Raw genomic sequence first — 16,438 nt, forward strand, 5'->3', positions numbered from 1 at the left:
CAGAAAGAAAGCAACTTTAAATGTGTTCTGAAAGGCCCCCAGCTGGCTTGGAGAAGGCATTTGTCTCTTGGAACCCCTTCATCAAGCCGGCCCGTGTGGGGTTGGGAGGAGGGGCTAGTTTGTTTGTTTCTCTCTCTCTTCCCACCTCTTTCATTCTTTCTTTCCACCTCTCTCTCTCTGACAAATATTAGCGAACAAATATAATTGAACAAATAAATATCATTATCAATATCTGTTTTTTACCCCTTTTATTTTTGGCAGTCCCGTTTAATGTTAATAAAAAGCAAATCTGCATATTTTTTCAATAAAAAAGTGTGTGCAATATTTGTTCATGTCTTGCGGCTCTCAAACATCTTAACATTTATTCTGTGTGGCTCTTAACATTAAGCAAGTTTGGCCACCCCTGGACTAGAGGGAATCCGAATGCTAATGCCTAGGGAGCTAGTTGGTTGTTGTCTGAGACAAGATGCTGGGTTAGGTGGACCAGCGTTCCGACTCAGCAGGGCACTTAATTATATGATTGTTCCAAGAGGCTTGCCCTGTCTTTTTTCTGTTTGTCCAGTGCCTTGAGGAAGTGTGCCAATGTCACTGGCATGGTACCTCCCCACACACACAATATTAGGGGCCTGATTCTGGATGCAGACCAGAAGAAGCAAGGGGAAAACTACATCTAACAGCAGGTGATTTGGAAGCAGGGCCCTATGACCTGTCATGTGAAGCTCTGCTGCCACCTAGTGGCTCCATTCTTGCCAAACAAAACGAACCGTTCGCTTGGAAGTGTGGCCTCTGTTTGACCCCCACTAAACCAAGTGGCAAATATTCTGTGTGGATTACCCCTTGGCTGCACTCCCAGAGGCTGGGCAGGTTTCACCCAACGCACCACATGTCAGTTTTCTAATTCAGCTTAGCTCTTGGCCGTTGCTCAGAGCAGAGGACGTCTGCTCCGAAAGCCCGCAGCAGGAAGCGGAGGTCTTAATGTTGCCGACTGTGTGCTTGGTTCCCTGCAGCTCCACAAGCAAGCGGATATGCAGGAAGAGAAGAACCGAATAGAGCGTGTGCTTGGCGCCATATCTCAGGCGGAGTTAATACAGAAAGTTCTCACTTTTGCACTTTCAGTGAGTATTTGGAGGGGGCGCTTGGTTGTTGTGCGCATCGGTGTGGAATCGGGTCGTTGAGAGCCCATTTCGGTATCCCAGGAGTCCCGGGTGTCATTTTATAAGAAAGTCTCGCGACTGCAAATGCAGGCCTAGAAATGCAAAGCCAGAGCCTGGTTAGACTTGAGAAACCAAGAGAGAAGGGTTGAATGGGGATTGAGCCTTCATGCTTCATCATGCTCCACCTTGATGGTGCTCTTAACTAGAGGAAAAGCAATATAAACTATACAAAACCAGTTTCATGTGGGGAGCTATATGCAGCTCCTTACTATAGACCTCCCAGCTCTCTTGCATGTTCTCAGTCTGGTCACATGTGGATGCTTGTAGCCCTGAGGACTGGACACTGGTTTCACTAAAAAAATACCTGGGAATATGTGTGTGTTTGTGTATTCCCTTGAGTATTTACCTCTGGCTCACTGCTGGAATTATTGCTGGGTGGATCTTTGCTGCCACCTGGGTCTCATTTGATTTGTGACGTAGAAGATCCATGGGTGGTTGGTTAGTATTTTTCGCACAGTGCTCAAAAGAAATGGGCCGTGTTGCTTGTGAGTAAAACACACAACTTAAGTCCTTCTGGAACAGAAAACACAGGGTAGACTGCCTTTTTCTAAGGCCTTCAACTTGATGCAGAGAAGCATAAAATAGTGACTTCTTTACCAACACAGGAACTAAAGCATGGAGGAAAAGCAATAATTGCGTCTTTATTGAGAAAGTGCAAGTATTGCAAATTGGAAGTGCCTTCCTGGTGAAACTGTGGAAATGTAAATAGTAAATAGTTACTATGAACAATTCTTGGGCATCACATTAATCTTGAATTCCACACGGGCCACTACTAGATGGAAAAGCAACGCGTTGCTGCTGAAAACATTACTCCCCCATAAGGTGTTTCCCCCCTTCCTGGCTGTGTAATGTATAGCTACGGAAATGTGTGATACAGTCTCACACCAGAGCTGGTTTCCCTGATCTTACTTCACATTTTAGGCAGGTGGGGGAATGCTTGAGGCGGTGATCTCATGTCTTGCATTTCCGTAAGCCCACCCTCAAGGGGGAGAGAAGAAACTTGACACAGCATTGCCATTTTTGGCCACAGCCCCCTCAATCTGGGTGTTTTCTAGGTTTACTCAGGGTGGCTTGTGTCATTCCCCCTTCCTCCGTTTTGCTCTCGACTGTCTTGTGAGGTTGGCTACACTGGCAGTGTGAGTGAGTGACTGGCCTAAGATCCCCCCCCCCAACACACACACACACAATGAACTTCGTGGCTAAGAGGAACTGAACTCTGGTCTCCCAGGTCCTAGGGCTGACGCTTTAAACCACTGCACCACACTGGCTTTATACAAACCTCCCACTCCACTGTGCCCTGACCCAGATGGCCCAGGCTAGCCTGACTTTGGCAGACCTCAGAAGCTGAGCAGGGTCAGTCCCGGTTAGCACTTGGCTGGGAGACCACCCAGGAGGTCCAGGGTCGCTGCGCAGAGGCAGGCAGCAGCAAACCACCTCTGCTTGTCCCTTGCCTTGAAAACCCTACAGGGACTCGCCATACGTCGACTGTGACTCCATGGCACTCTCCTCCACCGCTGCTCCTCGGTGCAGCCCCAGAGGTGCGCAGAGTGTATCCTAAGAGTACACGTTTCATTCATACAATGCAGCGGTGAGGCCAAATAAGCTTGACTGGTATTGGCGTGAAAGGGGGTGTGCACCACTACACCTTCCAGAATCCTCTGCAAAACACACTGGTGAGATGAGGAAGGGATCTATGAAGCTGGATAGTTTGAAAACTGCTGCCCTAGATGATTCAGACAGATGAGGTTGTGCCACAGTGGTGTATATTAGCTGCCGTTTCTGTACGGGCTGTGTCTAGAACGCTGCAAAACCGCCACAGTTCAGGCACGTGTTCCTGTTTGCTTTTGCAGGAAGAGGTACGTCCCCAGGATACGGTATCCGTCATCGGTGGAGTAGCTGGCGGGAGCAAGCAGGGCAGAAAAGCCGCTTGGAAGTTCGTCAGAGACAACTGGGAAGAGCTCTACAATCGCTACCAAGGGGGTTTCTTGATATCTAGGCTAATAAAGGTGGGCACGAGAAGTCGTGAAGACAGCAGACATTGAGAATGCAAGGCTGCTGACTGCCCCCCCCCTTAACGTCTCCATGCGCTCTGCTTTCTCTTTCAGCTGTCGGTGGATGGGTTTGCAATTGACAAAATGGCTGCAGAAGTTAAGGTAAGAATTGGATTGGGGGAGAGGGTGTCTGTTTGGCTGACCTCCAACACGTGCGGCCTCTTTCCCTTTTTCCCCCTCCCTGCTGTTGGACCGTTGCAGTCGAGGGGGAGAGGGCCGAGTGTGTCACAGAGCAAGATAATGCCAGGGTGGTTTTCCCCTAACTCATCACATTTTTTTGGCCAGCCAGTCTGCGCTCTCTCCAGATGAATGAAGCCCAAGAGCACAGTAAGCTCATCAGTGTAAACGGATTTTATCCTGCATAAAAGCTCATGGGTGGACCTCCCAAGCAAGTAGCTGTGGACAGTTGACACGGTTACAGATTGGTGTCCCATAAAGAGGGTTGTCTGTTTTAGACCAGATAAGAATTCGGGCGGGGGTGGTGGTAGCTCTGTACCTGTTGCAGTAAAAATAAACAGGCAGCTGAAAGACCAACAATTGTATACAACAGGCATAGGTTGTCACAGCCTACTGTGTTAGTTGCACTGGGTGGATCCTCACTATACAGCCGTTTTATGTACGAAGTATCAGGCCCGTAGCCAGTGGCTTGTGGGGCAAATTTTTTTTCTGGTGGGGCTGAAGTTTTCATTGTAGAAAGAAAAGCCATTTAGCCAATAGAAAGCTGTTACCAGGATAGATCTCTAAATTGCAAGCTGTCGACCACTTTAGATGACAGTTCTCAGCTGCTGCAAGTTAATCACTTCTGCCAGCCTAAGCCACAGTTCTGAGAACAAGCCGCAGGTGGGACCGTGAGATGCAGAAAGTGCATAGGGTGAACTAGAATGATACAAAATTCAAATATCTAAGAAATGGTCTTTTAAAAAGTCAAGCTAAGCTGGTTAATCACCTCTAAGGGGGGTGGAGTCCTGAGTCTTGCTAAGAGAGTTAATACAGTTAGTGCAGTGGCTTTTAACCTTTTTGGTAGTGTCACCCACACTTCCAGATTTTCTTATAAATATGAGCATGGAAATGATAGAATTCCCTTATCAGGGAGATTCATTTGTGTCCCCACCCTATTACTGTCTTCCCCCGGCAGTTGAAGATTTTTCCATTTCCTTTGATGCTCTCTGAATTGACCCTTAGTGACCCTCCTTCCTGTGTATGCGTCTCTGTGTTTTGTTTTGACAAAATATTTTTATTGTTTTGTATATGCATCTAAAAAAGGGTTCTGACCAGCACCTTGGGGACCTTGGAAGTAGGTGGAAAGATGGCATAGAAACGTCGTAAAATAAATCCTGCAAGAGCCTGCAACCCAGTTTTACAGGCTGCACAATCCACTTCTGGGTCAGAGCCCACAGGCCGGGAAACACTGCTTTGAGAGTGAGAAATCCGTATCCCTCTCCCAGTTTAGTGGTTTCACACTGGAGTATCCCTTTGAAGTTATTTTGTTGAAGAACGGTGCTCTGGGTTTTTTGTTTGTTTTTAAAGACTAGAGACTGAATACAACTAGATCCTGTATTTTCGGGTTCTGCTGTAGAGGGGTTAAGTTAGCAGATCACGGTGAACATAAACAGTAAAGTTTAGAGGTATTCAGTGAGTAGCAGTGCTCCCTCTAAGCTGTGCACGTGAGCAGCCACTCATTAACACAGGAAGCCCCGCTCAGCAGCAATCTGGAGCCGCGCAGGGTCTCGCATTGCCCATTGCCCATTTTAAGATTGGAGTGGTTATATTCTGCTTGGGATGTGAACTGCTCCACTCAGTAGGAGAAAAAAAAGAGAGGGAACATTGGTGAGTAGTCTGGCACGCACGTTGCCTTGCATTTTGCAAAGCGGGCTCTGGCCCATTAAAGCTTATGCCACAAATCTGTTGTTTCAGCTGCAGCAGACTTAACACAGAGGGCCCCCCCCAACATGTAGAACGAGGCCCTCATGTAGTGACTCAGACTGTGGGGAGAGGAATTCCATTGGCCATCCTGTCGCCCTGGTGGCTGAATCAGGTCCACAGTCCTTGGCTGCAGTTACACACTATAACACAAGAAAACACAGCTGCTAGTGGGTATAGGGCCACATCAGGGAGATGGAGGTAATAGCGAAGGAAGGTTAGGAGAGGGAGAAATGAGAGTGGGTTGGGCCAGGAGGTTTTCACCCTGACTTGCGTAATGGCATATTGAAGGACCGGGCATTGTACATATTACTCAGCACACCAAAGGGCTCCGCTTTCTTCATCTGGCTAATGCCTTTGTGTGTTTTGTTCAAGCTCTGGGCGACTTGGAAAACAGCCATTTTAAATTCAGATGAGCCCTTTAGCATGCAGCTGTGTATTTCTGAATGTTCTGAGAGTCAGGAATGCAAGGATTCCCAGGCAACGCCAGTTGCTTTTTGCATGTGTGACCCTCTTACCTGAGTACTGGGCACTCAGATAAGTAGGAGGGGCAGCCTGTTAACCTACCTGTACTTTCTCCTTGGGAACAGACTTGAGCCTGCCACTGCAGCAGTCTGGAAAAATGGTCAAAAGGCAACTTAAGTACCTGCGTTCTAAAAGTGTCTTCAGCTGCCTTAGTAGTTAGAGTGGCGACCACACAAACGCACCCACATCTGTATGCAGTAGCCAAGGGGTTCCCAGCAATGCTCCCTCTAAGCTGTGTAGTCTTGTGAGCAAAAATTCTACTTTGTGAGCTACACTGGCGTTAAAGTTGTGAGTGAGCAATTTGGCTGCTGCGTAAATCAGTTCGCCCTGGAGCCATCCTTTCTGAGCTAAGACAAAAATATCTGAGCCGGAGGCTAAAAAACTGTGAGCTAGCTCACACTAACTCAGCTTAGAGGGAGCACTGGTTCCCAGCCTTTTTTGAGCCTGTGGGCACCTCTGGAATTCTGACACCTGGTAATGGGCGGAGCCACAAAATGGCTGCTGTGGGAGGTGGAGTCATGCATCCCCCCCCCCGGGAAATTCAAGTACAGGGGAGAAGAGGGGTCATTTATAAAACGCAGTGCAAAAGAGGAGTGAGAAGATGAACATGACACCGGTGGCAACTGCTGCCGGATCAATTTTCGTTTTAATCCAGACAGCCAATCAGATCTCCAGTGGCCAGTCAGTAGTTGTGCTGGCCCTACCCACTTTAAGAACATAAGAGAAGCCGATGTTGGATCAGGCCAATGGTCCATCTAGTCCAACACTCTGGGTCACACAGTGGCCAAAAATACCAGGTGCCAACAGGAGGTCCGCAGTGGGGCCAGGACACTAGAAGCCCTCCCACTGTTGCCCCCCCCCCAAGCACACAGTTCTGAAGACACTGGGTGGGTGCCAGGTAAGTTGTCAGTGGGCACCATGGCATCCACATGCACCATGCTGGAGACCCCTACAGTAGTTGCTATCCTAGATCATTAGGCCTGACCTCATGTACAAAAACGACAAGTTGGCCTGCAAGCTGCGGGAGGCTCGGTTTCTCACTAAGAGGAATTCTGTAATTTTAAAATGTTGTCCAGTGCAGCACTCTTAAAGGATGTTGTTTTGTTCTCTCCCCCCACCCCACGTATAGGCGTTCTTTGAGAGCCACCCAGCCCCGTCGGCCGAGCGCACTATCCAGCAGTGCTGCGAAAACATCCTCTTGAACGCCGCATGGTTAAAGCGGGATGCCGAGAACGTCCACCAGTACCTCCTGCAGCGCAAGGCCTCACCCACCGCTGTGTGAGCCCTCATCCCTCATCCCCCACCCCCCTACCTGGGCATCCCAGCCGCTGTGGCCCGACTGCCTCGGTGTGAGGAAGAGGAGCTGCTAACCCGACAGCCGAATCATACGCCAAGGAAAATTGGAGTCTTTTCTCAAACCAACGGGGATTGGACAATGAATGTAGTTAACTGGTTCCTGCTCACACTCCAGAACTAAATTCTATTTAAAAAGGAAAAAGAAAAAAAGAAATTATCAGCAATTCAGCAAAAAACAAAACAAAACCACCCTGTAAATATAATAGTAATAAAATAGAGCGTAACAAAACTGTGAAAATTCCTTAAGCCTTGTCAGTGGTTAAAATATTTAACACCTTCCCTCCCCACCCCTTGCATTTACTGATGAATGATTTCTTATTTTTACCATCCCCTTCTGCTTTCTATTAAAAAAATATAAAAGTGCAAGGAAGCCAGAGGTTTCTACAGCAAGGGTTGAATTCTATGGCAAGTTGAGGGCAGGGATGGGTTAATGCCTCTGAGCCCATCGGAGAGTGCACTACGAGACAGCAAAAGCACGCACGCTTTGTGTTGGAATGGTTCGATTATGAAAGACCACGTGGCGTACCTCGCGCATCATGCTGCGCTTGGTGGGAGTTTTCAGGGAGGCCTCCCATAATCTCAGTTCAGATCCCAAGGCTTGTAAGAACCCTGTTTTCTGTTCCTTTGTCTCATGATCTCTTTGTGGGGTGTGGGTAATCGAAATGGTCCATGTTTTCCCTCTCTTCCTCCCCCTTTATGGTTTCATTTGCTGATGTTCTCCTTAGAGATGATAGAAACTTGTACGGTAACATCTTTCACAGCCACATGACAAAAGAGAGAATTCTCCTGCCACCCTTTCCGCACTCTCTCTATTTAAATGATACCTTCCCATTGCATGCAAGTACAGTACTGTGACTGGATCCATCCCTCTTGGGCCACCGTAGGGCAGGCCTCCTTTATGCATAACACCATAGTTTGTCCAAGAAGCTCTCCCGGTTCCAAACCGAAACGCTGCCCTAAACTCCTTGTGACTGCAGCTTTCCACCCCACCTCCCCTTTCAGTGATGTTTGATGGTAATTTGATTCAGAAGCCTTAAAACTTGTGCTAGCTGGCATGATGAAATTCTAAATTGTGTGCCATCAGTTGCTTTACCAGAGTAGCATGTACCTGCTCACCAGACTTCAGACCCGACACCACCACTCCCACAAAAACGTTTACAGTTCCCTTTTTTTAAAGAAAAAACCCTTTTTACGAAGAAATTCATAACTTGGTGTGGCTTTAACTGTTATTTCGGAAGGTCATCAGAGAACTAGCTGTCAAACTGCTTCCCTGAAACACATTTTTTTTGTGCTATTGTTTTAAAAGAAAAACAAAAGGAAAAAAATTAAAACAAGTTGGCGTTAATAAAAAGGAAAGTCAATGTGAAACCAAAGAGTCTTGGTTTTGGTGTACCTGTACGGGTGAAGCTGGAAAACATTTTTTGTTTTGTTTTTGTATTCTGCCGTGGGGTTGCCAGATCTAGGTATCAGTTTTTAATGGCTGCGGTATGTGGTGGGTGAGTTCATATGAAAGGCACATCTAAGTTAATTTCCACTTTCTTTGTTCCATGTTGAACTTGGATCTTTTATATTCAAACTCAGAGATGGCCGCGGGCAAAGGGAAGTGGCTGCTTCAAAGTGCAGATTCGAGGTCTTCCCCTAGGAAGCAGAACTGGAGGCAATGGATCAGATTCGTAAGACAGAAGTCACTGAGAGAGCCAGCATGGTGGTAGTGCAGGGATGTTGAACTCATTTGTTATGAGAGCCAGATCTAACATAAATGAGACCTTGTCGGGCCAGGCCATGTGTGTCATAAAATGTAATGCCAGGAAGTGGAGATATAAACTTTATAAAGGACACAAACACAAAGATTTTTTTTACTTAAAATAAAAACATGCTTAAAACATTAGCTCTGTAAGCTGCAAACCTACTTTTGATTTATTGACATTCACCACAGAAATCTCATGCTCAGAGTTCTGAGCCTAGAACCCAGGTTAAAACATGAAATGGCTGAGTGATTAAGAGAGTCTGGCGAAGCAAGCTAGGATGCAGCAGCAGCAGAACTGGAAGCAGGAGATGGCCAGTTCCACTGTGGGCCTGATGGAAGCCCTCTGGGGGCCTCATCTGGCCCCCGGGCCGCATGTTTGACACCCCTGGTGTAGTGGTTAAGAGCAGCATGTAGCCAGCTGGGTGACCTTGGGCCAGTCACAGTTCTCAGAACTCTCTCAGACCCGCCTGCCTCACAAGGTGCCTGTTGTGGGGAGAGGGAGGGAAGGAGATTGCAAGCAGCTTTGAGACTCCTGAAGATAAGAGAAAAACGGGGTGTAAAGACCTACTCTTCTTCACTGGGGGTGTGTATGTGTGCATAAGCACCATTCAAACAGCAGAGCTGTGTAACTTCTTTTCTGATCAGGCTTGTACAGAAAAGATTCTGGCTGTTTGTGTCCACTCCCCCAGCCACGCCCTATATTGTGTACCTGTGGAGGGATGCCATGTGGACTTCTTGCAGCATTTATCTGTTTCAGGGAGTGTTGCGCAGGGAAACTTCCATGGATTGTGCCTTCTGAGTGTGTAATATGTGTGCCTGGCTTCCATCTGATTTCCCCCCCTCTTGATCCCATCTCTGTACCACCACCACCACCCAATGTTTGGAAGAGACTTTCAGATACTACCCTGTGAACTTCTTGATCCTACGGTTGGTCTGTTCCAGCTTCTCTTCCGCCCGGGTGCCAGCAGATATGAAAGTGTTGTTGTCCTCCTTCATCCAAGTAGTAAAGGAGAATTGCTATTTACACTTCTAGAATGTGTTTTGTGTGTCTATTTGGGGCATGATGAAGCCCTCGAAGTATGTAGCTCTGGGAGGGCATGTGCAGAGCGATCACAGCTAGAAGGGGGGAAATGGCTCTTCTGTGGCTTCGATGCAGGCATGACCCCCCCAGGCCTCTGCTTGTAGAAAGAGAATTGTAATTAAACACAGAAAGACAGACCGGCTCATGACCTACCGTTCTGTGCCCTTGATCTTTTTAAGCCCTTCATTCTAACCAGAAAATCTGAATGATGGAATTACCCAGTTCATACTCTGCTTTCTAACAAGTGTTTGCAGGCTGGAAGCAGGGATGTAGAACAGGATGACTGCAGGAGGAATGAGGGCAAAAGAAGAGACTGGATTTATACCCTGCCCTTCACTACCCAAAGGAGTCTCAGAGGGGCTTACAATCTCCTTTCCCTTCCCCTCCCCACAACAGACACCCTGTAGGCGGGGCTGAGAGAGCTCTGACAAACTGCTCGTAAGAGAACAGCTCTGAGAGAACTTGTGACTGACCCAAGGTCACACCAGCAGCTGCATGTTGAGTAGTGGGGAATCAAACTTGGTTTTTCCAGATTAGAGTCCGTGCTCCTAACCACTATGCTGGCTCAATAGAGAGACAGATGTGTTGACCAGTTGGCTGAGATCTCAAATCTATTGGTAGCCAAGCCTCATTGACAAATTTACCATGAAGACAGCTACTCTAATGTGTATTGTAATGCATAAACAGCTCCCCCACCACCACAAAAATTGTTTTGCCAGTCGTTTGAATGGCAGACAGAGAAAGAAGCTTGGTCCTGTGCCATATCCCATCTATATGGGTTTGCCTGCTCCAGTCCCAGAGCAGAAGTTGGCAACTATCTACCCTGCTAGCCTATCTTGGCCCACTACTCCCCTCTGCCCTTTGAGTGACCACAGGCCCGCCTCCTCTTTAGACCACCAAAAGGAGAGGAAAAGTAGCCAAACCTTTGGTGAATTAATCTCAACCGTTTGCATAGCGGTGAAGAGTAAGCAAGTGGGAAGGATCACAAAGGGTTTTCATTTAGTGAAATCTTACATTTTCAGAATATGCCTTGAGCCCAGTCTGCTTACGCTTGGGTGGAATCCGGCCAGCTTTCCTGCTCAATCTCAACCAATTCTCCTCTTTACTGAAGCTTCCGGTCCCACATGGCTTTTGTCCAAATAGGCCTCATGATCCCCAATGTAGCCTTTCTGGTGGCGAAAGGGCCCTCCCGTCCATCTTGTCCACTGGTAGGAAAAACAGGTTAGATCCAGCCTTCTTTCTTGAACATAAATCATTGTGGGAGGGGGGGAAAGGGAAGCCTATTCAGCTCTTGTATAGAGCCAAGCACTTCTGCAGTAGCTGCCTATGGTACAAATTGTCCAAAAGGCTGAAGGCGCATCGAATAAACCACCGGAGTTAATTGTGTGTGAAAAAGGCAAACTCATTGTTAGGGATTATTAGGAAAGGGATTGAAAATAAACTGACTAATATTATAAGGCCCCTGTACAGGTCCATGGTGCAGCCTCATTTGGAAGACTGTGTACAGTTCTGATCACCATTATCTCAAAAATTAAAAAAACACACACATTGGAAGAGCTGGAAAAAGTACAGAGGAGGAAAACCAAGGTCATTAGAGGGCTGGAGCACCTTCTCCTTGAGGAAAGGTTGAAGAAACAGAGTCTTCTTCAGTTTAGAAAAGAGACGACTAAGGAGGGACATGAGAGGTTTATAAAATTATAAGTAGGATGGAGAGAGTTGACAAAGAGAAATTTTTCTCCCTCCCCCAAAATGCTAGACCTCGAGGGCATCCAATGAAGCTGATGGGCAGTAGATTAAGGACGGACAAAAGGAAATTCTTTTTTACACAGAAAGTGATTAAAATTTGGAATTTGCTGCCAGAGGATGTTGTGATGGCCACAGGAATAAACAGCTTTAGAAGGGGATTAGATAGATTCATGGAGGATGAGTCTATCAGTGGCGTGGTGACTGAGAGGAACCTCCACATTCAGAGGCACCAAACCTCTGAATCCCAGAGCCAGGAGGCAACATCGGGGGAAGGTCTCAGCTTGTATGCCCAGTTGTTGGCCCTCCAGAGGCCAACTGTGTGAGACAGGATGCTGGACTAGATGGACCACTGGTCTGATCCAGCAGGGCTCTTCTTATGTTCTTAGATGTGCTTTGCAGCATTTACAGTGCAATTCAATGCAGTTATACCGTTCTAAATCCATTCAAGTCAACAGGCTTAGATTGGACTTACTCTGCATATGACTGCAACTGTTAGTCTTCGGTATTGTTCTCTGCCAGTGTACTTGGTCCCCCAAATTAAGTGGTTTGCTATTCCACAGGACCGACAATCTTGATATAAAGTTGTAGGATGGCCCACCATATAATGGAATTGTTCACAGATAACCTAGACCAATGTGCCTCCACCCCACCCCCCGGGGAGGGAGTCCTCTTGCTTTCTCGGGTGCCTCTTTTTGACCAATATGCATAAGTGAGCTAGAGTCCCCTTCCCTCCGTTTTCTATTCCTGGAAGAGGAGACAGGCATAAGTAAGCCACTCACTGACTCTGTCCAATTGTGAAGACAGTCTCGGGGTGGCCAAACTTGCTTGGCGTAAGAGCCACATCGAATAAACGTCAGATGTTTGAGAGCCGCAAGACATGAACAAATATTACACATTTTAATTGGGAAATATGCAGATTTGCTTTTTATTAACATTGAATGAGACTGCCAAAAATAATAACAAAAGTGGTAAAAGCAGATATTGATAATGACATTTATTTGTCCAATGATAATTTGTTTGCTAATGATATTTAGCTTCCCCAGCCACAATATGTGTGAAAGAGCCACATGTGGCTCCCGAGCCTCAGTTCGGCCACCCCTGGTCTAGGGTCACATCTGGGAAGTGAAATAGGGTGGCTGCGGGGAAAGGGGATTCAAGGAGGATCAGACAGGCCTGTTCTGGAAGGGCATGGACAGCCCTAAACACACAGAGAGATGATCATGTTAATGACCAGAGAGGCACACATGTGTATTTACAGATCTCCGTGCCCCTGAGTACTACGATGTTCCAGGCAGAGTCCCTGTAGTCAGAGGACCCAGCAAGGACAGAATACTGCAATGCTTTGGTAATAGCTGCTTTTGGGCTGTGGCAATCCCTCAGCGATGTTCTTGCTGGCTGTAGGTCAGTTGCCAAATGCTTTGTCTCCTGCCTCCAAATCGGAGGAGCCTTTGTTTATTTTGATCATTTATAACCTGCTTTTCTCACCAATGAGGACCCAAAGCGATTTACAACAGTGTTCTCCCTGAGTCCATTTAATTCTCACAGCCGCCCTCTGGCCCAGGTTCACCCAGTGAACTTCCGCGGCCATGTGAGAATTTGAACTTGGGTCTCCCAGATTTTACCTCATTTATATCCTGCCCTTCTCCTTGATGGGGGAACCAAAGCAGCTGAGATTCCCCTCTCATTCTATGTTCTGAACAACCCTATGAAGGAGGTTAAGCTGAGAGTGCATGACTGGCCCAAGGTCACCCAGAAAGCTTCCATAGTAGAGCTGGGATTAAAATCTGGGTCTCCCCGATTTTAGTCTGATACTCTAACCATTGTATACCATGCTGGCAATGGGTCCTGGTTACTCCTCAAAGGCTCTGAATACTAGTCTTTATGGCCTCTTCTGGAACCATCTTCAGACAAATATTTTAACTAATGATAAATATATAGGTTGCACTTTGCTTAAAAATGCTCAGGGTCCTTTCAGAGTTGAAAGCAATCAAGGACTGAATATGGATAAAATACTGGTTAAAACCTCATAATAGGCACCCTGTTAACAGCCGAACAGGGCGCAAAGGAACAGTCAACCATGCTGTAACGGAAATGCCGGGGCAAACAGCAAGGTTAAGAAGGTTTTCCACTATCATGATGCCATGACATGAAAAGTCCTCGTCTCTGACCTTTGCTTGGGAAGACGGGATGGAACAACAGGGCCTCTGGTGCTGATCTTGGCTGACAGGTGGATTCATCACAAAACTGTCTTCTCCCTGTTATGTCTCATATGTTCATCCCCAAGTTTATAAAGTGCCTCACAATTCAAGAAGAAATCCTGTTATACAAATCCCGTGAAAATAACTGGGACATGTGCTGCAGCAGTATACTTGCCCCGTTCCCATTCATTTTAAAAGGGTTTATGCAGAACTCACCATGGCTCTGGCTCATAACATATATGAGCATATAGTTTATATTTAGTCAGCCAGCTATTTAAAAAAAACCCCGCACAAGTCTTCTGATTGTATTAAAGATACACACCTAACATCAATGCGGTGCTAGTTATTTGTATAGCTGCTGTGTATGTGCATATATAGCATATCTATACACACCTGCACACAGAGTGAGAGCACAAGTAAGCTCCAATTGCAGTTGAAGTATGAATCAAGGATCAAGAGACCCTGATTTAAACAACATGAAGCTCACCGGGTGACCCAAGCCCAGACGTTGGTTCTCAGCCTGACCTACCTCACAGGCCTGTTGATAAAACAGAGGGGGGTGGATTCATTCAGCCCTGAGCCCCTTGGACAAAGGGTAGGATAACAGTATATGCTGTTCTGTGTGTGCTAGCCACTGTACACACTGAGTCAGTGTGGTGGAGTGCTTAGTGCTGAAGAGGAAGTGCTAGATTCAAATCCCTGCTTCCTATGGATCTTACTTGGGGACCTTGCACCAGTCACTCTCAGCCTAATCTACCCCGCAGGGTTGTTGTGACAGGACCAGGGGTGGCCAAACTGCAGTTCGGGAGCCGCACGTGGCTCTTTCACACAGTCTAATTTAATGTTAATAAAAAGCAAATTTGCATATTTTTCAATAAAAATGTGTGGGTAATATTTGCTTATGTTGTGCGGCTCGCAAACATCTGATGTTTATTCTATGTGGCTGTTACATCAAGCAAATTTGGCCACCCCTGATATACACCATCGTGGCGTCCTTAAAAGAAGCAGTACACCGAACAAATGAATGCCCTATGGGCTATGTATGTATACACACAAGTATAAATGTACAAAAAGAGACTTCAATAAAGTGAAAAGAAGCATATAATTAGCAATATCAGTAACAAATATTACATATGAGAATGAAAAATCCACACAGTATATACTGGCGGCTTTATGGTCCATATATTATGCTATGTATTTATATTCTTTATTCTAAGGAGTTACTCTCTCTTACAGAGAAGTTGAATAACATCATCTTGTTAAGAAACTGGTATGAGACTTCCTATGTTAGTAAGATACATGAGACTCTGTGTAACAGTGATTATATATTGTTATTAAGCATCATTGTATAGAAGCTATATTGTTATAAAGCATTGCTGTATTTTATATTTTTACAATTTTGTACTTGTATAGTTCTTTGTCCCTGAGGAAGGACCAGGAGTCTGAAACACTATAAACTACCTAGGAAAAGTGTTGGATATCTTCTCTGGACTTGACTGTTTCCCTTCATGGATTGTGTGGATTTTTCATTCCGATATGTAATATTTGTTACTGATATTGCTAATTATATGCTTCTTTTCACTTTATTTAAGTCTCTTTTTGTACATTTATACTTGCGGGTATTTCAGCTCACAGTTGTTTTGCTGTTCCTGGCTATATTAGACTGTGCGCTGTATTGTTTGTTGCTTGTTGTATACACACAAGCACATGTATGTAGATGCAAATATACCTTCCAGCACACATAGCATTTTAGAGAAACATCTGGAATGCTGGTATATCATTGGACATTGTGTCATTCATGGTAGAATAGGTACACACATTTTTATATACTAATTGTAGTTTAAAAAAAGACAATGTAAACATTTTATAGCAATAGGTAACACATTCAGTCTATGCATAACTATGTATTTTATTGTAGGATTTTTAACTTCTAGTTATTTATTGCATGTTCCTTTCAGTTGTAAGCTATCCTGAGCCCGGCTTGCAGGGAAGAGGGGCCTAAAAAATTAATTAAATAAATATAATACATTTTCTCAGAAGTCAGCCCCACCTTGTTCAATGTGCCTTACTCTCATATAAGTGTGCACAGGATTGCAGCCTCAATCTAAATATCATATATAAATATAGATATATTACATACATTATATATAAGCATATAGTATATAAACGGGTATAATCGCTCCGGGGGACGGGAACACGATTGGGTTCCATCCGACTTCGCTAGCGTCAGGACGTACGAAATGCGGCCGGCCAATCAGCGGCTGGCGCACAGCGAGGCGGGCGTCGGCCGGTTGAAAAATGGGAGAGGGAGGGAGGGAGGGGAAAGCGAGGCGCTCCCAGTGCGACTCCTTCGCGAGAGAAAACGTGGGACGTGCGCGCTTGCGTAAGCACGCACGCTAACGCAAGGCCGTTAACGTGCCTGAAGGCGGGCCCGGGCCTGGCAAGGCCTGAAGAGTCCAGTTTCTGTCTGTCAGTCAGTGAATCAGGGAGGAGGGGGAGAGCGGATCAGCGTCCCCTCAGGGCGGCTGCGTGAGAGGGGTGGGGGGAGGCGCGCGAGCGCTCTTTTGTTCCCCTCCCTTCTCCCCCCTCCCTTCTCCCCC

General features: G+C 46.3%; 1 protein-coding gene across 1 annotated transcript in view; it reads left to right on the forward strand.

The window, feature by feature from the left end:
- The window catches only part of NPEPPS (aminopeptidase puromycin sensitive), a 120,934-nt gene extending 112,536 nt beyond the window's left edge, over positions 1–8,398 (forward strand). The window contains exons 20-23 of the mRNA XM_015412462.1: positions 1,008–1,115; positions 3,065–3,220; positions 3,320–3,367; positions 6,840–8,398. Of these exons, the coding sequence (XP_015267948.1) occupies positions 1,008–1,115; positions 3,065–3,220; positions 3,320–3,367; positions 6,840–6,992 (465 nt within the window). The 3' untranslated portion in view covers positions 6,993–8,398. The remainder of the gene's footprint in view (positions 1–1,007; positions 1,116–3,064; positions 3,221–3,319; positions 3,368–6,839) is intronic.
- Positions 8,399–16,438: the final 8,040 nt, after the last annotated feature.

Source organism: Gekko japonicus, unplaced genomic scaffold (assembly GCF_001447785.1).
Source record: "Gekko japonicus isolate JY-2015 unplaced genomic scaffold, Gekko_japonicus_V1.1 scaffold8, whole genome shotgun sequence".
NCBI classification, from domain to species: domain Eukaryota; kingdom Metazoa; phylum Chordata; class Lepidosauria; order Squamata; family Gekkonidae; genus Gekko; species Gekko japonicus.